This window comes from Didymosphaeria variabile (assembly GCF_027946475.1).
Source record: "Didymosphaeria variabile strain IMI 356815 chromosome Unknown scaffold_8, whole genome shotgun sequence".
NCBI lineage: Eukaryota > Fungi > Ascomycota > Dothideomycetes > Pleosporales > Didymosphaeriaceae > Didymosphaeria > Didymosphaeria variabile.
Genome location: NW_026611627.1, coordinates 1,397,557 through 1,419,856, shown reverse-complemented (window position 1 = coordinate 1,419,856; position 22,300 = coordinate 1,397,557). Strand labels below are relative to the sequence as shown.

General features: G+C 51.9%; 11 protein-coding genes across 11 annotated transcripts; 4 read left to right on the top strand and 7 right to left on the bottom strand.

Moving 5' to 3' along the window:
• Nucleotides 1–47: 47 nt before the first annotated feature.
• On the bottom strand, nt 48–779 carry N0V89_010700 (uncharacterized protein; the record flags this gene model as incomplete). Its single annotated transcript, XM_056219441.1, has 1 exon — nt 48–779. The coding sequence occupies one exon, from the start codon at nt 777–779 to the stop codon at nt 48–50; it is 732 nt and encodes a 243-aa protein (XP_056066568.1).
• Nucleotides 780–2,357: 1,578 nt separating this feature from the next.
• N0V89_010699 (uncharacterized protein) lies at nt 2,358–3,649 on the top strand (the record flags this gene model as incomplete). Its single annotated transcript, XM_056219440.1, has 3 exons — nt 2,358–2,508; nt 2,554–2,759; nt 2,816–3,649. The coding sequence occupies 3 exons, from the start codon at nt 2,358–2,360 to the stop codon at nt 3,647–3,649; spliced, it is 1,191 nt and encodes a 396-aa protein (XP_056066567.1).
• Nucleotides 3,650–3,829: 180 nt separating this feature from the next.
• Nucleotides 3,830–4,417, bottom strand: N0V89_010698 (uncharacterized protein; the record flags this gene model as incomplete). The annotated part of the gene is made up of 3 exons (XM_056219439.1): nt 3,830–4,072; nt 4,123–4,326; nt 4,376–4,417. 3 exons carry the CDS (start codon nt 4,415–4,417, stop codon nt 3,830–3,832), a joined length of 489 nt encoding a protein of 162 aa, XP_056066566.1.
• A 1,069-nt stretch (nt 4,418–5,486) lies between these two features.
• Nucleotides 5,487–7,766, bottom strand: N0V89_010697 (uncharacterized protein; the record flags this gene model as incomplete). The annotated part of the gene is made up of 6 exons (XM_056219438.1): nt 5,487–5,712; nt 5,761–6,608; nt 6,660–6,783; nt 6,838–7,449; nt 7,594–7,680; nt 7,738–7,766. 6 exons carry the CDS (start codon nt 7,764–7,766, stop codon nt 5,487–5,489), a joined length of 1,926 nt encoding a protein of 641 aa, XP_056066565.1.
• A 3,355-nt stretch (nt 7,767–11,121) lies between these two features.
• N0V89_010696 (uncharacterized protein) lies at nt 11,122–12,087 on the top strand (the record flags this gene model as incomplete). The annotated part of the gene is made up of 1 exon (XM_056219437.1): nt 11,122–12,087. One exon carries the CDS (start codon nt 11,122–11,124, stop codon nt 12,085–12,087), a length of 966 nt encoding a protein of 321 aa, XP_056066564.1.
• Nucleotides 12,088–12,380: 293 nt separating this feature from the next.
• N0V89_010695 (uncharacterized protein) lies at nt 12,381–12,892 on the bottom strand (the record flags this gene model as incomplete). The annotated part of the gene is made up of 2 exons (XM_056219436.1): nt 12,381–12,638; nt 12,695–12,892. The coding sequence occupies 2 exons, from the start codon at nt 12,890–12,892 to the stop codon at nt 12,381–12,383; spliced, it is 456 nt and encodes a 151-aa protein (XP_056066563.1).
• Nucleotides 12,893–12,952: 60 nt separating this feature from the next.
• Nucleotides 12,953–14,137, bottom strand: N0V89_010694 (uncharacterized protein; the record flags this gene model as incomplete). Its single annotated transcript, XM_056219435.1, has 3 exons — nt 12,953–13,530; nt 13,600–13,879; nt 13,931–14,137. 3 exons carry the CDS (start codon nt 14,135–14,137, stop codon nt 12,953–12,955), a joined length of 1,065 nt encoding a protein of 354 aa, XP_056066562.1.
• Nucleotides 14,138–14,672: 535 nt separating this feature from the next.
• On the top strand, nt 14,673–15,220 carry N0V89_010693 (uncharacterized protein; the record flags this gene model as incomplete). Its single annotated transcript, XM_056219434.1, has 3 exons — nt 14,673–14,691; nt 14,741–14,969; nt 15,016–15,220. The coding sequence occupies 3 exons, from the start codon at nt 14,673–14,675 to the stop codon at nt 15,218–15,220; spliced, it is 453 nt and encodes a 150-aa protein (XP_056066561.1).
• Nucleotides 15,221–15,394: 174 nt separating this feature from the next.
• Nucleotides 15,395–17,045, bottom strand: N0V89_010692 (uncharacterized protein; the record flags this gene model as incomplete). Its single annotated transcript, XM_056219433.1, has 2 exons — nt 15,395–16,974; nt 17,030–17,045. The coding sequence occupies 2 exons, from the start codon at nt 17,043–17,045 to the stop codon at nt 15,395–15,397; spliced, it is 1,596 nt and encodes a 531-aa protein (XP_056066560.1).
• A 1,160-nt stretch (nt 17,046–18,205) lies between these two features.
• On the top strand, nt 18,206–19,394 carry N0V89_010691 (uncharacterized protein; the record flags this gene model as incomplete). The annotated part of the gene is made up of 3 exons (XM_056219432.1): nt 18,206–18,343; nt 18,395–18,816; nt 18,866–19,394. 3 exons carry the CDS (start codon nt 18,206–18,208, stop codon nt 19,392–19,394), a joined length of 1,089 nt encoding a protein of 362 aa, XP_056066559.1.
• A 404-nt stretch (nt 19,395–19,798) lies between these two features.
• Nucleotides 19,799–22,126, bottom strand: N0V89_010690 (uncharacterized protein; the record flags this gene model as incomplete). Its single annotated transcript, XM_056219431.1, has 6 exons — nt 19,799–20,080; nt 20,185–20,301; nt 20,365–20,535; nt 21,186–21,396; nt 21,450–21,962; nt 22,023–22,126. 6 exons carry the CDS (start codon nt 22,124–22,126, stop codon nt 19,799–19,801), a joined length of 1,398 nt encoding a protein of 465 aa, XP_056066558.1.
• Between the last annotated feature and the right edge of the window lie 174 nt (nt 22,127–22,300).

Here is a 22,300-nt window from a genome sequence, read left to right as displayed (position 1 = left end):
AGGAAACGACTTCCCACTATACGGCAAAGGACGTTCGATCGAAGACCCTATTTCTGCTCCTTCAAGCCGGCTTTCTCCGCCAGCTCCGCCAGCTCCACATACTTGTGCGACGGAACAAGTCCCTCTGTATCTTTCATCTGCTTGATCTCTTGCTTCAGCCGCATGTGCGCGATGCGGGCATCCCTCTGCTCCTTGCTCGGGCGCCCACTCGTCTTGTAGGAGGCCTCTTTCGCGAGGCCCGCCCCCTTGGGGTTGCGCTTGACTTTGTCTAAGCTGCCAGCTGGGCGGCCACGCTTCTTCGGTGGCGGCGTTGGCTGCGGGGGGGTGAGAGCTCCAAAGGAGTTGAAGTGGAGGGCCTGTGGCCCGGTCCCAAGAAGATTGTCCGGTGACGGGCCGGAGGGGAAGAGTTGGATGGCCTGGGTGCCTCCGTGGAAATTGAGGGTCTGGCTGACCCCACCAGACCTTGCCTGAGGTGCGGACGGCTGCGTTGCATTCAATGTAAACGACTGCCCCGGTACCTCAAAGTTCGGCCGGTGGAGCTGCGTAGGGGTGACGGTGGGAGGGTGCGAGGGTTGAGCAGGCGGTAACATCATCTGCTGGTTCTGGCCTGCTGCCAGGTCGTCCGAGAAGTCGAGTCCTGCGCCGTCCAAAATGGAGTAGTCAATAATGGAGGGGGGATGGCCCAGCATCTCCTCCGGCAACGATGGAGCCCCGAATTGCCCCGGAAGGAAATTTGCGCAGCCGTTACATGCGGTCTCAAGACAATTGCTGCAAGGCATTTTGTCTGCGACTGTTACTTCCTGAAGTGGCGTACAAGAGGAGAAAATGCTTACTTTTGAGGAGGGGTTTAAGTGTGTGGGTGAATTTGCTTGCTGTGTTGCTTGTCGTTATGAGAGGCCTGTGGTGGTGCTGAAGTGTGGTGGTGCTGAAGTGTGGTGGTGCTGAAGTGTGGTGGTGCTGAAGTGTGGTGGTAGGCCCAAGTGTGCTGGTGTGTCGAAAGTATTGGAGACTTGGTGAAGAGCAAGAGGAAATGGGAAGTCGGGGGATTTATAAACATGAGATGAGAGCTGTTGAGGTCGCGCCGTGCGAGGCGAAATCGATTTCCCCCGCTGAGGTCAACAGGTATCGTGAGCGCCTGGAAGGGTTCCAACGGTTATCGTGAAGACTTTTCACGGTAGGGAGGTTGGATAGAGAGAACCACTGGGAGAGGCATACCACATCGTTTCATCTGGTTGTCGCCCAACACGCTCCGGATGCAACAGGGGATGTAGGGCTCCTATAGCAGGATATTCGCAACATGTATGACAGTTGCGATGGCCTACGATGCACTGAGGTACATCAGGGTACACTGCATGCGCCAATCATCTACGAATCTCTCGAATCAGATGCACTATCCTCCTTGATCGATTACGAGATCACCAGAATACAACAGATGTAGGCAACTTGGGAAGGCGGCTCCCGGTTACCTATCATCCGAGGTATCCTGTAATGCTTCCACACTCAACGGCTATCGCAAACGGCCATGGTCGGTCGCAAACCCCTCAAAACAGTCCATTTTCCGGATCGGACAAAATTTACAACCTCAAAGGTTATCACCAACGGTTCCCGGTGGGTCCAATTGGCCCGAGAAGATTACTTCCACTGGCTGCGCACCACAATCCCATGGTAAAAGGGTTTGCTGCAGAGATGGAATTCTTTTATCGATGAACGGAACGATAAATTCAACTCTGCGTACCGTACATTGGTGTCGTCAACGGGTATTCTGGGGTGTGGGTAGGCTGAAGGAACTTCAGGTGGACCATTGGTTGACAACCGTTGACGGAAAACGGCTGTACCAAGGCTCCACCGGAGCATTCGATGGGGTCGTGGTTTGGAGCACCACGTTGTGCGAAGGCGTTGGAGAATACTGAGAAGCCGCCTTTGGAAACGACAAGCTTCTTTTCGGACCCCTCTAAACAGTGTAGTACATCTAGCTTGGAATTTCCCTGATACTGCGTTGCTTAGCTTGAGACACATGGGGTATCCAGACTTCTGACGATGCACGGTAGAGCAGCTGTAACAACTCTTTTTTGCCTCACGCGCACTAATACGATTCTTATTAGAACCTATCTTCTTAGATCGACTGCGAATATCTCAAGAGAACAGCTATCTATGTCCTACAGACTCACCCTCTCACTGTTTGGTTTGCTCTCGAAGAAAGACATGTGTGGTTGCTGGTCAATCCCCACCAATCAGATTGTTTGTTTGCATTACGTAACAAAGTCTGTCTTAGCGCGATATTCCTAGATCATCAGGCTACCTCCTTACCTTCCACATTATTTTTTTTATTCGTCGTTCGCTACAGATCAACTCTAAACATGGAGACTATCACACAGTCAGAGGCCTATGCGATGCAGCTGCAGCTATTGATTGAGCCCAAAGACAACCTTCGAAAGCACGGTTTCATAACACAGCTGCTTACGGACGAGGAGCTTCTCTTGAAGCGAAGATGTCTAGGGTGCGGGAAAGGTAATATACAAAACTCGCATCTGGAATAACAAGTAACATTGCTAGCAATGTCACAACTCAAAGGCAGAGAAAGGATGGGTCCGGGCCATTCGATAGTAGCGCACGCAGCCAACAACGCTTTCAGTTCTTCTACATCGAATATGGCACGCGCATCTCGAACACCCACTTCCGAGCTGAGCGCGCTGAAGGAAAAGGCTGCTCCTGCTCTCCAGTTCAATTGCAGGTTCCATTCTGGTGACGTTATTCAGAAGGTGAGACAAACAGGCACTCTTCCCCGCTCTGCTTGAGTCACCTGACCGTACCATAGTACTGGACCTGTTGCGGTCAGCATTGCACCGCCGACCCTTGCAGCGGCTCCGATTTCCATAATCCGCGCGATGAACCTCTTATAGAACTCGCCCGACATTACCAACTCCATTTCACACCTGTCGTGGCTGCATCAAGGGGACTCGGTAAGGGCCAGGATATCCGTGCAGCCGTCGCGCTGGATTGTGAGATGGGCACGGCGGAGTCTGGAGACACGGAGCTTATCAAAGTCACGCTGATAGATTACTTCACGGGGGAGGTCCTCGTGAACAACATCGTGGAGCCGGACGTACCGTTGCGACATCTCAACACACGGTTCTCGGGCGTTACATGGGGGCAGATGCGTGCTGCACAGAGACAGCGAACGAGCTTGAATGCTACCATGGGAGCGCGACACGCAATATGGAGGTTCGTTGGGGCGCAGACTATCGTTGTAGGGCATGGAGTCAGCAACGATTTGAGGTCGATGAAGTGGATCCATGAGCATGTCGTCGACTCGCTGGTCATTGAACTCAACATCAAGAAGCGTAGGGAAGAGAAAGAGAAAAAGGCAGAAGAGGAAGCGATCGCGAAGGCAAAGGCTGACGGAACCTATGTGGAGCCTGTGAAGGAGACCTTGGGTCCCGGTGACAGTGCAAATGCAGCTGCAGGGCTGCCGGTGCAGAAGAAGAAGAAGAGGAAGGGAGGAGATCTGTCGCTCAAGACCCTGGCCGATAAGCGTTTAGGCCGGAAGATCCAATTAGGTGAAGGGACTACAGGCCATGATTCTCTGGAGGATGCAATTGCGGCGCGAGACTTGGTCCATTGGCATATTAACAACCCGGCTACTGATTAAAGTCGTTGGAGGCGATCTAAACTTCCCTATCCTCCGACAATTCGTTTCGGTTTCATCATCTCCATCGTATACCCAATGCCCCGTTATGGTCATCATCAATAGGTACATCAGAAAAACCCTGCCTTCGTTTACTCCTGCAATTCATGCAATAGTGCACAATTCTGTTTTCAACCTGCATGCCTACTCTCCCTTCTTCGCCTTCAACTTCCTCAGCTCAACCTCGATCGCACTGTCCACCTCCTTCTTCAAGTTCTTGTAGAAGCCCAGCTTGAACAGAAGCTCGTACCAGACAAACAAGGGTGCCAGAAACAGCGCCTGCACCAAGTTGTCCAGCAGCGCGGGTTTGCGTCCTTCGAACTTGCCGTGGCCGACGAATTGCAGGATCCACGATACTACGTGCACGCTGATGGCAATAGTGTTCACCTCCATAAAGTCAGTGACTGCGCAAGAACATGTGAAAGTGAAGAACGAACTTTAGTGCGATCGTACTTGGTTGCGAGCTTGTTGGCGAGGGCAGCACCTCCCAAGACGAATGGACCGATACCGGCACCAGCGAGGTTGGGAGAGAGGACTAAATAGAGTGCCGAGTACGTCAAAGAGGCAAGTGTTGCAACGTTCAAGGGCAAATTGAGGCGTGATAGCAGGGCTGGAGTGCGTAGGGCAGGCGTGTTGGTTCCCTTTGCACCGGCGTTAGCGGAAGGCTGCTGGACTTGATGCTCAACGTACGAAGATCTGGCCGGTCGCTAGGAGGATTGGCACACAAGCCATGTGAATTGCGATGTTGGTCTGTGTTGGGATTAGTTGTAGGGACAACCATATTTAGCTAGAGTCGCGGACAGGTTCATTATGGTATGCGCCGTACTGGATGAAATGATCAGCGAACATTCAAGCTCCCATTCCATCGCTGTCACGCACAAAGACAAGTTGTTGCTTCAGATTGAATCCCATTGTCACGGTACTTCGTGCTGTCTCAGGCCGCCAAGATAGTGCGTGTCAATTTCAGTACGACAGCTTCACGAAGCGGTGCAATGCGAACACAATGAAAGCTTCCAAGCAGGAGTGATAGCTGTGAGAGCACGTTGCACGAGAAAGAGGTACGGTAAGACGGTCATGCGACACGGCGTGATGTTATGTTGGTTATGCTATACCGAGGCTAATCGGCGGGACGTGAGTGGGTCGTTCCTACTTGACATGTGGGCGGACGCTTAGCTCATCCTAGTTCATCAACGGACGCTACGTCACAGCCGTTTTTTGTGGATACTGTTGGGACTCTAATTCAACGACTTGTCATTGTACTTCTCACTTTTTGAAACGATGTGAAACCTTCAGCGGTCGCGAGTCGTGCTTGTGAGTGCGGTGCCGAACTTACCGGACCAGCGCGGAAGCCAAGAAACGAGAGCCCGATGCCGGCACGTTCAGTTTGAGCTACGAACAGATAGAGAAGCGGAATGCACGGAAGCGCAGACGGCCAAGCCTAGTCAGCGGTCATTGATTCGCGAGGAAAAACTGTAGACTAGAAAACTGCCGCCGACGAAACACTCCAGGGCTGGAAGAAGCGCACGTGATGATGTCGAGCCGGGGCCCGAGTTGCGCATTCCACGCAATCACTGTACGAATTTCTTGTATCATCTAATGAGCGACTAATAGCCGTCTACTCACGTACTACCGTCAAGATAAGCCATCAAGATAGGGCTCCAAACAAAGCTGACCAGTTGGGGTACATCACAACTACAGGGATTTCGCCCAGATCACTAGCTTGCGCAGGAAGTCGCTGGCAGTATCGGCTCACAACCCGCTATAGCATGCGGATCCTCATGAGGAACGGACCATTCCGCGCCTACGCCTTCAAGCCAGTAATATCAGGCTTCGGCTCGGTGCTGTGAACGATGTCGAACTTGTATAGGACGGGCTTCGCGAGGCCCTTCTTGCGGAGAATGTACGTCTTGAACCACCAAGGCAGGTTCTGGCCCACCTGGTATTTCATGTGGGTGCGCGTTGGTACGGCAAAGATGTAGTCAAGCTCCTCGAGCGTGCGCTGCTTGGTCTCGGGCAGCCACAAGAAGCTAAAGATGGTCAGCAATACTCCACTAGGATAGCCATATTGAACTTACATCATAATCATGGCCACGATGTTCAGCCCAGCGTAGAAGCCGAAAACACCCTGCGCCTTCATGACCCGCAACATGGTCGGAAGGGTCAGTGAGAGAACGGATGCCCAGAAGTTGTTGGTCGCCACAGCCCAAGACATGCCCATCTCACGATGCGACAGAGGGAAGACTTCGGCAGAGTATGTGAATGGAACCGGGCCCATGCCTGGAGAGTAGAAAGCGCCGAAGATGTACACGAACAAGGCGATCAAAGCCATGTGCGCCGAGCTGTCTTTCGGGATGTAGTAGCACATACCCGCGACTAACAGCGACCAGAACATGTTGGGAAATGTGAATAGCAGCAGGCCGCGGCGTCCAAATGTATCGATTGTCCACACCGCCGGCCATGCGAAGACAAAATTTACAAGACCGAAACCGAAAGAGGCGATAAGGGCAATCTTGTCGGTGGCACCGCCCTCCCTGAAGATTGTGCTTGAATAGAAGGCAATGATGTTTATTCCGCACATTTGTTGCCCGATCATCACCACGCCGGAGGCCTGGGTCGCACGACGCACACGCGGAATCGTGAAAAGCTCGATGAAGCGAGTGAAGAAGTTGCTGCTCGGCGTCAGACCAGCCTCCCTCACAAGAATCTCCTCTTGAGCTAGAAGTGCATGAGTGTAGTAGAGGTCTCGCGCGGCTTGAAGTGGGGTGTTGCGGAGCCGGAGGAAGGACTTATACGCCTGAGCATATCGACGCTTCTTCATCAGCCAACGGGGCGACTCTGGCACGAAGAAGATACCGAAGAGGAGTGGGACTGCAGGGATGAAAGCGGAGCCCAGCTGCAATCGCCAAGCGATCCGACCAACGTTCTGTTCGCAAGTCAGCGACGTGATCTATAATGTATCGAACATTCGACTTACCATGACAACAAGGTTAGCAACTGTACCCAAAAAGATACCGAACGCAGTCCAGATCTGCCATGACATGACAAGACCACCACGGACGTTTGCCGGTACGTTTTCAGCGGAGAAGACAGGGACAGTCCTAATATTGCATTAGCAACACAAAGCTTGTCGAATCCAGGCTCCAGGCACTTACACTTCTTTGAGACCCATACCGATACCTAGCAGTACACGACACACCGCGAGTTGGCCCCAATGCTGAGTGAGACCAGAACCAATGGGAGCGAGAACCGAGAAGATTGCAGCAATGAAGATGGTGCCGCGGCGGCCCAGCAAATCGTTGATTGGATCTGAGATCCACGCAGTGAAGAGAGCAATGGCAATGTATGGGCAAGAGTTGATGAAACCGACGATCCAGCTGTTCTTGCGGCACAAGGCCGTGTTCGCGGCGCTTTCATCACAGAAAGTCGCGGGTCCATCAGGGATACCAAATTGCTGCGCAAAGGTCAAGTTGGCACCGTTTGAGCCCGTCTGGTCCCATCCTTGGATAGCTGCAGCGATAGAGTTGAGGATGACTGTCACATACAGGATCTTGGGTAGCTTCCAGCGGTGCGTAATTTCCTCGCGGAGGGTAATGCGGTCGTTCTCGTCAAGCTCCTCAATCTCATCAATGAGAGCGGGCGCCTGAGCAGCGAGCGCACCCTTGATGAGAATTGGCGTGATATCTTCGAGCTGGTGCTCGCGCGCGAAACCCTCAACGTCTGCGATCAGTTCCTCTTTGGAAAGGCCGACGAGCGGATTACGGATTCTGGAGACGTTAGCGGATCGTTAGAGAAAGACTTGCAAGCGGTACTACGACAAACATCGGCGCAACGCGGAGGACCTTGGAATCGGCATCACAAAGACCGACAGTACGCAAACGTCTCGTCCCGGAACTGAGTCGGCAACTTACTCTCCCTCGGTGTTGGCGGTCAGCTCCGTAATGCTTTGGCGACGCTTCTCCTCGGTTTCGAGAATGGAGCTGCGGCGCTCAGTAGGCCTACAATGCTGTCAGCTTACTGGAGCTTGCGGCGAGATGCAGAAGCTGTAGACTTACTTGGTGCCTGAGATTTTCTCGTCCGCCATGTGTACGACAAACGCGGTTCAGATTGTTTGCAGGTGGGCGATCCAGGGGGGAGGTCGATGAGCGGGGAAGCTGTGTTTTATCAGCTGCGGGGATCCAGGCAGCCGGTCGGGTTGAAAGCGGTCGGTGCGTGGGTTCGCGTTGCAGGCTTCGGTCACACACAAGGCGGAGACTTTCTGGACATAAAGTGAAGGCGTCGCCATTCGGTTGGACGCTGCAGCGAAGGCACGCGACTCTACAGCAACCGCAGCATAGCACCTTCGATCCGAGCCGGCGTCAGCGATGCAACAGCTTCAGAATGTACATTGGGAATGCGTAAGTGGCTTAGCGGAACGTTCTCGTCATTCTTTCCATTCGCTACACAGGCGTGACAGGTTGGAGGCTGCAGGGTGGCTGCGCGTGCGCGCTTGGGGCTTTCACCTCCGCAAAATCTTTTCCACGCTCGGGCCAATTCGTATACCTGTGGCTCGAGGCGTGATCAGGTTGGAGATCAGCAGGCTCATTTTGACAAAGACGAGGGTCTTCAGGATTTGCCCATTCACCGGAAGTCTCCAGGACATTCAGACCATTGGCTGGAGCATTACTGCGGCGTTTCTAGGCCACGAGAATATCTCTCACCAGTCTGCTGAAGGAATCAGCCATCGAGCAATCTGCATCTCAAGTGCTAGCATGCCAGACAGCGCGAGCAACAAAGGGATGCGCAGACTAGCGATCGGTTTTTTGACAGGGTTCAACGACACCATCCCCGCAATGCGGGAACCCCAGATGTGACGATCCTCTAGCGCTCCACCTACCGGAACAGGCTAAAGGGCGACGAGGGACAAAGATCTCAGCTCTACACAAACACTGCATGTCGCATCAGAGTGCGATCAGGGTCTATGGCAAGGACAGACTGCTAGCCTGCATGGCTATCTGCATGGCTATGCAGTGCGCAGCCGTCATTCTGCACCACCCACCGCCAGGGACGACGTTGTGTGCAAAGCGAGGCTGCTGTTGGCAGAACGTTACGCGGAAATGGGAGGCCTCGTTTGCAAGCCCAGCAGTACGAATGGTTTACGCCGAACCGCACCCTGTCTTCACCGGTCCTAACGCAAGGATCATTGACACGCCCGAGGACATTCGCGTGTTCATACATACATTCATTATGGAATATTGCCTACGCCATTCCTTCCAACCTGAAGTCCGACCAAGACGTTGTGACGAGCATATACATCAAGCCTCTGACTCCTTCGCACAGTCTGAATAATAGCGCAAGGGCATCTTGACCAGACCTTTGCTAAGCTTGGAGATTTTTGATGGCTTAGGACGAGCTCATGGGGATCACCGAGTGCTTGAACCGCAAGATCTTACCTGGCCAGATTTGCTGCCTTGGCACTGGGCCATTCTGGCCTTCGAAGTGCTGCGAAAGCCACTATTGTGGTACTTGGTGGTCTTCGACGAGACAGTTCTCGGTGAGCTGAGGCTCTCGCGGTTGCGGGGCGGTCTAGTGTAGGCTAACGCCAGTCGCATGTAGAACTGTATACCCTAGTGTGATTCACTCTACAATGAGTGTTCAAAGTTGTGATGCATTACAGTATTGTTGATGTTCACACGGAAGAATTGCGTGCTACCGACATCCGACTTACACGTAGGTACCCATGGCGTCCAAAACTTCCTTGCGCAATCTAGAATAGATACCTCCATCTCAGATTGAGAACATCCTTTTAAGCACTCATCGAAATCTCCAAGATTCTCTAATGAATGATTCGTCGAAGCATTCCGATTGTGCGTCCATTGAAGGTCAAGTTTGAAGCGCTGACAGTGGCGGAGCTTCGACCTTGCCGCAAAGCTAAACTCAAAACGGTCAAGCGGCTCGATCTAAGCCTTCTAACAGTATGACGAGGTGCAGCTGCGGGACATTTCCCATTTGCTCAGCACGTAGCTGTTCGCATATTTCCTATCATGCCTTTTCCACATGCTTTCTCTGCATTGCAGATCTTGTTAATTGTAAAGCTCGGCCCTTATCTGCCTCCACTAAGTGCGTGGTTTCCAAAAATAGCGGCCCCCTTCATGATCAGGCTCACGAATGAGTGTTTGCGCTGTATACAAGGTAAACACCCACCTACTGCATATCGATAACATACGGTGTGGACTGGGTGGCACAGCATGAAGCTCGGCAGTGAGAAGCCATACCTCGAGAATAAAAAGAGGCCGTGATCCGTTCTCTTGTGATGCATAGTCGCCGCCTACTGACGAAAGCACTACCAAGACCGCCATATTTTTGGGACCCTCAAGCTTAGCCTTGAAGTTTGTCTCGATGGCTTATCAGCCACTGAAGCTGCAGCACAGCATTGCAGTGGAGCCGATGAATGAAGAACGCACGTCTACCTCGGCCCCTCGCGAGGACAACCCTTTCCGAGAAGGATTCCAGGACATACACTTGGATGGGGGTTCGGATGCTCCTACGACTGGTCACACAAGTAAGCATGCTCCACATTGGAGTTCGTCTACCAACACGACGGTCGTCACCTCGGAGGATTCCAGCCTCAAGTCCAAGCGCAGAGTCAAGCTGTCTCACCCAGGTACCTGGATGCCGGAGATAGTGACCCTATTGGTCGGACTTGCAGCTGTTGCCTCAATCATTGGGGTCATAGCTCGATACAATGGGCGTGCATTGCCTGAATGGCCTCACCAGATCACTTTGAATGCTCTCATCGCCCTGCTGGCCACGGTCGCAAATGCAACCATGTCCATCACCCTTTCGAGTGGAATTTCTCAGTCAAAGTGGATCCAGTTCAAGCAGGCAGATACACCTTTATCAGACGTGGAGGTCTTTGATGAAGCCAGTCGGGGTTCTTGGGGTGCCTTAAAGCTGCTACTCAAAAGGAGAGGAGGGTATGTATATCATAACTAGACTGTTGCAGTGCTAATACAGATCTTGTAGGTTTTTAAGCTCGTTCGGGGCACTAATCGCTATCCTTTCTCTCGCACTGGGACCGTTTGCTCAACAAATCGCCACGTATAAGTCTCGGAGTGTCGAAAGCGAAGTCGGCGCCGCGGTCCCTCGAGCTCTGAACTACACCGGTGCTTTGAAAGGAAACACAAGCTCAAGTAAGTACCTTCGCAGCTATCAGCTTGGATTTAGTATTGACTGAGGCTTCTCTAGCTGGCTACGTGCCAATCCTCCCTTTGAAAGCGGCCGTATACAACGGCCTCTTCGCGGAGAATAGCAGACCTGCTGCATCCCTTCCCTTCACATGCCAAAGCGGGAACTGTGCATGGGAACCCTTCGAAACTTTAGCAGTCTGTCACGAATGCATCGACATCAGCTCCCTTGCTACGAGGTATTGTCCATCCGAGTTTGGCCCGAGCCCAAACATGTCCACATGCGGGTGGCAGTTGCCTCAAGGAGCCCGCCTCAATACAAGTTCCGACGTGTTCAGCATGACGTCCATCATTCCGTCTGCATACGGCGATATGCCCCACTCAACGCTGATCAGGATCATCTTCATGGGCACAGAGCTTCACGACGTACCGGACACTCTGAATGTGTGGGCCAAGCAGTGCAGTCTACAAGCTTGCGTGAAGACGCTCTCTTCGTCGGTTGTGAACGGCACACTCCAAGAGAACGTCACTCACACAATGCTGAACCAAACGGTTGTCGACATGAGCTCACCTGACTCAGAATCGGAGTACGACGTGTATATCAAAGGCGGTTCGGACGATCTCTATCTTTTTGGAATGGGTGCTCTTCTTAGTATCCGCGGCTGGTTTGGTGCGATCTTCACGAATGGATCGGCCACCAGGACCACGACGGACTTCACTCGCAGCGTCACCGATCCGGATCGTGCCGTAGTTGTGAACCTTACCGTGGGCATCTCCTCTGGCGAAACGTTCTTCGACACAGATATCGTCACGGCATTCTACTGGAACTACTACGAGTACGCTGATGGTCTCAATATGCTAATGAGCGACCTGGCAGTGTCAATGACCACCGCGTTTCGTGGATTCACGGGTGCAGAGCCTGTGAACGGAAAATCGAGTTCGTTAGAGTCCTACGTGCACGTAAGGTGGGGCTTCGCAATCCTCCCAGTAGCGATCGTCTTGGCAACGGTTCTGTTCTTGATTGCATCGATGGTTATGACGCGGAGTTCAGAAACAAAGCTATGGAAGAGCAGTGCATTGGCAACTCTATTCCATGGGTTGGACCACGATACGAGAGCAATGTTTGATTTGAACGATAATCTGGAGCAGGAGAAAAAGCAAGCGAACGAGGTCAGAGTTAGGCTGAAGCGGGATGCTCCTGATGGAACTTTGCTAAGGGCTGAAAAGATGGCTTGCTAACAAGTTTCCTTACTGTGAAACATCTGTCAGGCAAATGCACTTTTGCTGACTGATGCATTGGGAAGGAGTGGTCTTATCAAGAGCTACCATGACAACGTGTGGTAACGGCATTAGCAGATATTGATCGTTCAAGTCCTGTCAGGATGTTCATTGCGATGTGATTGCGTATGCCGTTGTCCACCGCCCAAGCTTGAACACGACTACCGTTCGCCTCCTGCATCTCGCTGAGCAGTTCGCTATACTACCCAGTGCGCCAGTCCTTCATCCATTCTCGCCTGCGACTGCTCTTGTCTCTAGGTAATGTACCTAAAGTTCTCCCTCCTCGCACGATTTTCTTCTTCCGTAAGCCCCATAATACCCTGCGTCGCGTGTCCCTTCATAGCCTCCGCGACCGACTTCTCGCCCCTCTCAAGCTGCTTGTTGGCTCGCTGGAGGGCGATGCGCATGAACATAGCTGCGATTATGGCCAACAGCGCGAATGCACTGTTCACACTCATAGCCATGGTGTGACGAGAGGCGTTGTGGTCAGGGTATAGGTACGAGGTCCAGACCTACAGACATCGTGTCAGTACTCAATTAGATGCGGAGGGCAAGTGACGCTGCTTACCTGGCTGGTGTTGCCGATAGCATTGACGAAAGCGACGGCGGCGGCGCGCTTAATGCGAGGACGCAGCAAGGTCTTCTGCGTCCATGCTAGACATACAGAGTTGCTACCATGCCCTCCAGCGACCATAATAATCATGGCAAAGTAGCGCGCCCCGGTGTTGAGCGAGGCGGCGGCGACAACGAAACCGACGATCGCCATGGCTAAGGGCCACCTTGAACTGTAATCAGTAATATGTCTGCTCTTGACTATAACAGTCACTTACATGATATGGAAAGACGAGTTCCTCAGCCTATCAGCAGACCAGTTGTTTCCGATAGAGATGAACAATGAGACGATGTATGGCGGTGCGGTCAGGAGGAGCGTGTTCACTCGGTTAAAACCCAATGTCTGCACGATAGTAGGGAAGAAGTTGGACGTGGCGGATGCAACTTGGATGCAGGTAAAGATGAAGGCGAAGCCATAGAGGCGCCAGTCAGCAAAGGCTGCCTTGAAGCCATACGACCAAGACTCGTCGTCTTCGTCCACCTGTCCTGCGTCCTTGATGAGTCGCCATTCTGCGACAGCGCGCTCAGTCTCGTTAAGCCAACGGGTGGTGGACGGCCAATCGGGTAGGACGAGAATGGCGCAGAGAGCGATGAAGACGGTGATTGAGCCTTCGATGATGAAAAGCCACCGCCAGGCTTCGAGGCCGCGGGCGCCCTCAAGAGAGTTCTGGATGCCAGCACCGATGAGGCCGGAGAAGGCACTGCCTAGCTGACTGCCGGAGAAAAGGAAGGCGCTGCGTGTGCCGAGCTCTGAACGCGTGTACCACGATGACAATAGGAACAAAGCGCCAGCTACAGGACGTCTTCAGATACGAATTTCAAGAGTTTTGGGCGCGAGCAACGGCGCGAGCAAAGACTTACGATAAAAGGCAGCTTCGACAAAGCCGAGGAAGAAGCGCGTAGCGTACAGTCCGGCAGCATTGTGTACGATCCCAGTAAGCGCAGAAAGGACACCCCATGCAGCCATCACAAGAGGAAGGTACAGTGACGGACGAAGCTGCGTCAAAAATACGTTTGATGGAATCTGCATCAAGACGTAACCAACAAACAGGATCGCCACGGACGTGGCATATTGCGTGGAGTCCATGTGCAAACTCTTCGCAATGCCGGCGACTTTCGCCGCAGCAATGTTATTCTGAGTCTGTAGTCAGCGGTCAAGCATTCGAAAGTGCGCCAAGACAGGTGGTCTTACGCGGTCCAGGTAGTTCAAGACGAAGATGAGCCAGACCATGGTGGCTAGACGAAGATCAAGCTTCCGCTTCAGTTTCTTCTCGACACTAGCAAATTCCTCTTCAGACATGGCCTGAGCCGGAGCAAGACGGTTGTCCGCCTGCTCGACCTTAATCTGACTGGCTTTCTCATCGTCGCCGACGATGTCATGTTTGTTGTCGAAAGACATAATCGTCAGTGAAGGTCGAGTCCTTAATAATCACCTTAAATTGGAGCACGACTGCCACGAAAGATGGACAGATTAGTCTTACCCCTCAAAAAGAATCGACCAAAGCTCTGCTTTTAACCCGTATGTTTGCTGCACACTACCTCCATCCCCAGATCTTGGCTAGTCACCCGCGCGGAGAGAACAATTGTGGAGGAGGGTGGGGATAAAACGACGCCGGCAAACGACCGGTGTAGCAGGTGGAGTGCACTGGTCGGCATGTAAAAGCTATTGGACCGGAGGGTGGGTGCTTGGCATCACGGTATGATGCCGAAGACTAGCGGCTCCCAGCCGTGTGAGGATGGCGGGTAGAAGGCGATATGCCGGATGCAAAGCTATCCCCCGGGTTAAGAATCTTGCCAAGTGTATAGCTGCTCATGAGATTGAATCTTTTCCAATCACATTCACTGCCCTGCAACACTCCCGCCGTACGTACGCTCATTCTGTCCTTTGCTTCGAACCCGGTACTTTATCGTACGCGAACCACTCTACCTACGACATGACTCTTATCCACATCGGTAAGTATCTCTCATACACGACTCTGCCTGTATGTCTAATTGTTCCGAGTCCTTTTCAAGTTCCGTCCAGAAATAACTGCGGGACATAAAGCCACATTTGTCCGTGAGCTCCGAAAACTCAAGGATCTTTCCTGCGTGAAAGACGGAAGGTTGATCGTAGGCGGTCCGTCAGTCACCGACCCCATAGAGCGGAGTAAAGGCTTCCAGTATGCGCTGGTTAGTTACCACGAGGACCTCGAAGCCTTAGCAGAGTACCAGGCAAGCCCAGAGCACCATTGGTACGTGTCGTCAGAACGGTGGCCGAAAATTTTCCTAATTCCACAGGGTAACCTCAACGTACATGTTCCCATATAAGGAAGACCTTTGCCGTTTCGATTTCGAAGTAGAGCCGGAGGACGAATATATGTGCAACTTCATCGAGAGGTCGTTCGCAGGGAAGAAGCAAGACTCAGTCATTGGGGGCGTAATCACACCCACAGATAGTGACGTGGAGCGCGAAGCTGGACCAGCAGAGGCAGAGCAGCGGTGAGGATACCCACTTTGTACATTGCAAGCGATGCTCGTCTGACATCTGCGGCGTCTTGGAAAGCCGCCTTGAAGAACTGTACATGCTGTTGTATGCATGTAGAAGGCTTATTATCAAAGTACTGCAATAACGTGGTATTGATCCATTCATATATAAGTGCGCGGTAATCAGGTGAATTCAAAGAGCATTTGATGGATCGGCCATCCATGCAAAGTCATACGATGTAGAGAAGTCTCCCAGTTGATCCAAGAAGTCCGGTGGATCAAGCAAATCACCGAAGACGAAGCCGTCCCCTGCATTCATCCAGGATGTATCCAGTTCACCCCTAGATGGCAAGGTGGTGTCGTCGGACTGTATTGCCGGTGCCGCAGGTGGCCTCGAATGTGTTTTCAGGGCGGTAGCAAACTGTATAGTGCCGTTTCGCATTGCGTCAAGAGTCAATGAACCAAGGCTATCGAACTTTTCCTTGGCATCTCTGGCCACTGACCATGTCTGGCCGAGATGCTCAAGTAAATCCGAACAAGCTTTGATGCCGCTTTCAAGCGCTTCTGTAACGGACCTGTCTAGTGTAGTGAAGTTGCTAGAACCCGGTATAGCAGCCCGATTCCCAATACCTGGGAGGACCCACGCTGTATATATGACGGTGATGCCGCTGATGAACACTAAATGCGCAGTGAGCCATGTGTCAGCCAGCTCTCCGAATTTGAGCTGTTCAGCGTGAATTTTGAGGACCTCAAGTGCAGACATGTGGCAGATAGCTAACGCATCCGCTGTAGGGTTCCTAAACGCGGGACTTGGCCGAAATAGTAGCAGAACACACTGGTGATATTTTAGCTCGATCGTGGGAAGCGCACGTCGTGATCGTCCATGCGACAAGCTGCGCGACGACAGGATTCGTCTAGCAGTTGCGAGAAGACCATTGCATGCCTCATACGCTTCCTGCTGCCAGCTACCAAGATCTGTGGGCCATGGAAAGCGCGAAGGCAGCTGTACCACCCGGTATTGCATAAGTTTGATCTCGGCTGTCAGTCTGTCAAAGCGGAAAGAGAACCTCCCAGCGGCGTAGTCCGGTTTGTTCGTGCTTGCAATGCGAACTTTTTTCAACGGGGGTCCTTCAGACGGACTAGCCACCTGAGGAGCAGTAAAGGACTGTACGCTGAAGAAGTCAAGGTCCTGCAATGGAGATGGGATGACAGTTGCAGGGTATGAAGAGTAATTCGTTCCCGTTTCTCCCGGAAACTCTATGTCCACTGCTTCATCTCGTAGGGTAAGCGGTCGTCCAAGCGTTGTTGAGAGGGTACGCTCAAGCGAGTATGCTGACCAAAATATGCTGCTTCGGGTGTCCTCTTCATCAGCATCGAAGCCTTGCTGTTTCGATACTCGCTTCCGCTGCAGTCCCAAATCCAGGCAGCTAGCAATGATCGTCGCCATCAGATACCAAGCGTTCAATCCTTTCGGAAACCATAAGCTGACCAGCACGAGAAGAAGCATGATCTGGACACCTTTAAGACTATCGTAAAGCTGTAATGGACCAATTTCGGCCATGGCAGAAGCCAAATAGCGGTCTGAACGCAGATCGGTGTCGAGTCCTCGTTCAAGGTTCCTAGCTCCTAGAGCTGCTACGAGGAAGAGCAGAGCCAATTCAATGTCCCCTTTGCCTTGTGGCACAGACTGATGAAGCTTCTGCTCAATCAGGTCGTTGATCTCATCTTCCTTTAAAAATGGATAAATGTGGTTGAACGCTTCCAGATACGAGTCTATGAGGAATCAATCTTCGATTCATAAAATGAAGCTGGCATCGCTGACACTAACCTAAAAAGCGATGCATTTGCGAGACAGTAGGAATGGGCGCGCAAGGTACTGATTCACTCTCGATCCTCAAAGAAACATCCGAGGTTGATGCCGGTAACCCTTGACTCTGTGGCGCTGCAGCATACAACAGTCGAGCGAAACTGACACCTGACGATGGTCCCAGATACTTTGGATCGCTACTCGCATTTCCCAGTGAAAGCAAGCCAACATCGTGTGCTATAGGCTGATCGGGCCCAATACGACTCTCGCTGATAGCAGTCTGTGGGGTGTCGGCAATTTGTCCTGCCTCTACTCTCCCTAAAGCGGTGGCATTCGATTGACGCCGTAAAACTGGCGTTGTTTGATCTTGAATGTGCCTTCGCTCCGTCTGTGCGTTGGCTGGCAAGGGTCCGTGAAAAGTTGCTTGATTCGACAACGAACTGTTGGGACTGGCAGTTCTGGTAATCTCAGTCTGTTCTGTGACTTGTACATGCAGAGTGTTAACGTCGTTTGCGTTTTCTATTTGCAAATGAGGTGCATGCGTCTTTAATAGATCTTCGAGCAATGCTACTCGATTCTCTAGTTGTATAGCTCTCCTATGCTCTAGTTAGTTATATACAAGAGAAGTTCTAAACCAAGTTGGCTTTGCGCACGCTCTGTCTTGATTCCCGCTTTGATCGCATGGTACGCCGGCCCGCTCACAATGCGAACAGGCGGGTAACTTGTTATCGCATTTTGTCTTTCTCTGCCTACAGCGCAGACAGGCCGGAATTCGCCGACGAGATCGGGACTGGTCGGCAGGTGCTTCTGACACCATGCAGGCTGCGGGGCCTTGCACACAGCAGAGAACAAGGCCAGCGGTGAGATGGGAGGATACCGCGTCGTCTGGGCAAAGACCGAGAGATATGTGACGGCATGTTGCCGAAGGTTTCCAGCTAGTACGCAGAAGGGAAGGTGCTCCTGGTTAGCGTGCACTGAACGCCTCGGCTATTGGAGCCCACTCCTCCTCCGCGTTTCCACCTCCGGGCACTGCACCAATGCTCTAGTGGTGTTGACTTTCGTCGGCGAAATGCCGTGCTTCGGGCATATACCTGGCGATTTCGCTGCCTATTGTGAATAACATATGTCCAAGACTCGCGAACAGGTAATGGCACCTTGACGATACTTTCTCGTGCACTTGGCTCGATTTCACTTTCCATGTCTTCCATATATTATGCCGATCCGGCCGAGGCCGAGACCTTTGCGGCGTCGCTGCTGGTCAATGGTGGAGGACTTCCGAAGGATCAGGCGCAACTTATGGCCAAGTGCTTGGTCCAGGCTGATCTCCGTGGTGTGGTAAGTGTGTATTATAATCTACAATGAACGCATATTCTGATGTCCCTCTAGGACACTCACGGCTTAGCTCGCCTGCAACAGTACATGGCCCGAGTTAAGGATGGCCTTGTGAACGCTACTCCAAACTTAAAGGTCATGGAGAAGACCCCAGTAGCTGCTCATCTTGATGGCGACAACGGTTTCGGCTTCATCGTCGCTACCAAAGCTATGGAAGATGCCATCCGACGAGCAGAGACTTACGGCATTGGTATTGTCACTGTTAATCACTCGAACCACTTCGGTATGGCGGCAACATATGTGCAACAAGCTCTAAAGAAAGACATGATTTCGCTCGTGTTCACGAACTCCGCAAAGCAGATGCCCCCTTTCGGTGGCAAGGAGACTTTGCTAGGAATCTCTCCTTTCGCTGCTGGCGCTCCAAGTGACAGCGAAGTACCATTCATTCTGGATATGGCTCCTTCGGTCGTGGCAAAGTATGTATATCTACTGTGCACAACCAATCTATGTATTAATGTAAGACAGGGGCAAGATTCGCAAGGCTGCTCGCCGAGGCGAATCAATCCCATTAGGCTGGGCGTATGACAAAGATGGCAAGCCCACCACCGATGCTGAAGCCGCACTGAGCGGGAGCATGGCACCTATCGGTGGACCTAAAGGCTCTGGTATCGCTATTCTCATGGACATCATGTCTGGTGTTCTTGGCGATGCGGAATTCGGTGGCCAAGTTGGTGACCAATACAAGGAGGCGAGGCCACAGAATGTGGGCCACAGCTTCATTGCCATCAAGCCGGGAGTTTTCATGGATGCGGCAAATTTCCGGAAACGCATGGACACGCTCGTACAGCGGGTGCATGGCGTCACGCCGGCGGAAGGCTTTGACCGCGTTCTGTTCCCGGGAGAACCAGAGTGGAACCTTGAGATGAAGAGGCGAAGAGAAGGTGTTCCTTTCACGGATGCTGAAAAGGAGATGTTCACGGAGCTGTCAGAGGCTTTTGGTGTTAAACCACTAAGACTGAGCACAGATCCGCTGAGCTTAGAGCATCAACAATAAGTGCGAAGCTGTATATTTTTGTATGACCTTCTACATAGATTTAGCAACTCCAATGATCATTCACGAAGATTAATGCATAGTACTTTCGGCTTCAGCGTGATATGTTCGGTCCAGGGTTGATCTATTCCGGTACTATTCATAAGGGCTAGTAGGCAACGTTTTAAAGAGATTCATCTCCGTTCTCATGCTCAGTAGATTCGTTTCTATGCCCGAGAATTCGATCGTAGGTAAGCACGCTTGCGTTTGCCTCGGGCAAAAATAGCAAAAGAGACATCTGTTGCGGAACAGGGCAGTCAAAGTACTTCGGATGCAAGGTAGGAATACATGCTATGTTAGCGAGTGTGATCAACTGTGATACCAAATCTTTGATTTGGGTGCTCTATACAAGCAACTGCGGGCTACGCTCATCGACCCCGGTACTCTTTAAAGACATCTTGAACCGTACGTCCTTCCTTTATGCCAGCAGCACACTTCTCGTCAGCCTTCACGATCGGCTCGATAACTTCAAGTACCTTCTCTGCCAGATTGGCAGGTACACAGACAACACCATCCAAATCAGCAACAATGTAATCACCAGGTTCTATCCAGGCCTCATAAGCATCGGAATTGAGCTGCACTCGTACATCTGTCTGGGAAGGCCGACACACTGAGCCTCCGGCTGTAGTGGCGACGCCTTTGGCGAAGACCTAGGGAACAGTTAGAGTTGTTCACCGTAGATGGATTCTCATGATGTTACCGGGAAAGAAAGGTCTCGGTGTTCTTGAAGGTCACGTATTTTGCCGTCAATCACCACACCTGCAGCGTCAAGGAACCGTGCTCGCATTGACATGAGACCGCCATATACAGCGTTAATGTGCGGAGCCGGTTGCGAGATAAACACGACTGCCGCTTTCGGGATACTGTCGATCTGCACGCTTGATAAGTAATCGATCACGACATGGGATGTTCAGTTCAAGATTGCGAGACATACATAATTTCCATTAGGCTTTGGCGCGTTTGTATCCGATATTGGTACGAATTTCACTGTGTACACAAGGCCTACAATCTTTGTATCGCCAGATTGGTACTGCGGCGAGTACATTGTGAGACCATCCAAGTAACCGCCGTAGGGAAGGCCAAGCTTGACAAGACCATCTGCGACCTATTAACGAGGTAAGCCTATGAAAGCATGCAAAGAGGATCGACTACTTGCATCACATGAAGTCCAGCGCTTCAGACCCTCGATGATGCTTGCTGTAGAAGACATGGGACGATTTGACGTGGAGTGGGATAGAGCTGCCAAAGTGGTCGTATGGATGTCACTATCCGTCTGGAATTATATCTCTGGTGCGTGTTTTCACATACATCGCTGTTGTTTCAAGTGGACTTTTTCGGCGAATGGCCGATGGTGCTTGCCCGAAGACATCTGTAGAGGCAGTGACGTCATGTGCCCTACCATGCAAGTAGATGCCTCGGAGTTCATAGGGAACGGCAACCACGACAACAGTCACTGTGGCTGACAACGCTATCACAGACTGTCGGTATGTCTCTACGATTTGAACAATACAGAAGTCGGCTCTACGATCGCCGAAGTGTTGGGCATTGCAACGAACACCTCCAATTCTCTATCGACAACTCCGAGTCGTATCTGTAGAGATACTAAGAAACCTTTGCACCAAGGAATAGATGTAGTACTAACGGTCTGAGTTGTTAAAGCATCCTAATTTCCTATGCTGGTGATTGACTGGATCGGAGCGCCTTTCCCGAACTTCCAAGCATATCCATTGCCCTTCCGATCGATGTGGCATACACTTCGACAGCCTTTTCTTTCAGAACAGTGAGCTCGTGCCGCGAGTATTGCTGTCCCACAAAATCGGTGTAATCGTCCCTCACGTTACGGTTCAAATTGATTTTTGCAACACCCCTGTCCATGGCCTTGCGGAACAGCTCATCAGAAACTGGATGCGTTCCATGGAGCACAAGGGGTGTGGCCGGTCCCAACGCTTGGCCAATGGCTTCTAATCTACGAAAGAACATCAGCTGTAGCTACTAGGCCACGCATCAAATGGAGCTTACCGGTCCAACTGCCAATACTTTTCGGCACCTCCTTCAGGATACGGACCGTGGACGTTGCCGAAAGATGGCGCAAGGAATTGAACTCCTGTCTTCTCCACAAACTCACGTGCAAAGTCCGGGTGTGTATACAGAACCTCCATATCGACAGTCTTGAGACCATCTTCCCCGCCGTTGATCCGGCCCATCTCCGCTTCAACGGTCATGCCATTCTCTTTCGCTCGCCGGGCAATCTCCGCGCAGTACTGCATATTAGCCTCAGGGTCGGATGTTGACGCGTCGACCATCAACGAATCCAGATCAGGAATCTTTAACGCAAGTTCTACATCAGCATGCTCAATGCAGTGGTCCAGATGTACGGCGACAGGAACAGTTGCAGCGTGCGCACGTGCAATCGCATACGAGATGAACTCAGGACCTTGGAAATGGAGCGCCCAGGGAAAGACCTGAATAATTGCTGGCGATCTTTGACGTTCCGCTGCGCGGATGACCGCTATGATCCCATCATCGTTGTAACTGACAGCGCATTCAGTGGATACGAAGTTTTCTAAAGGATGACCACGTCGTCAAGCTTACCAATTGTATGCCCCGACCGCGTAGCCTCCTGTTTGCGCTGCGTGGAGGATTTGCCAGGTACGATTATCTCGCGGATACGTATCTCCGGAAAGGTGTGCTGTCATTGTGGGTTTCGGGAATTACTAGGCCTGGATCGTGATTCCGAGTACTTTTCATATACCTTGATCGACCAGTTGCGTGATTGAATTATTTGCATCACGAAGTGGAACTGCTGGTTCGTGATATCGGTCAAGCCCGAAAGCCATCGGCGTGATACCGAAGCCTTGACCCCAAACTTT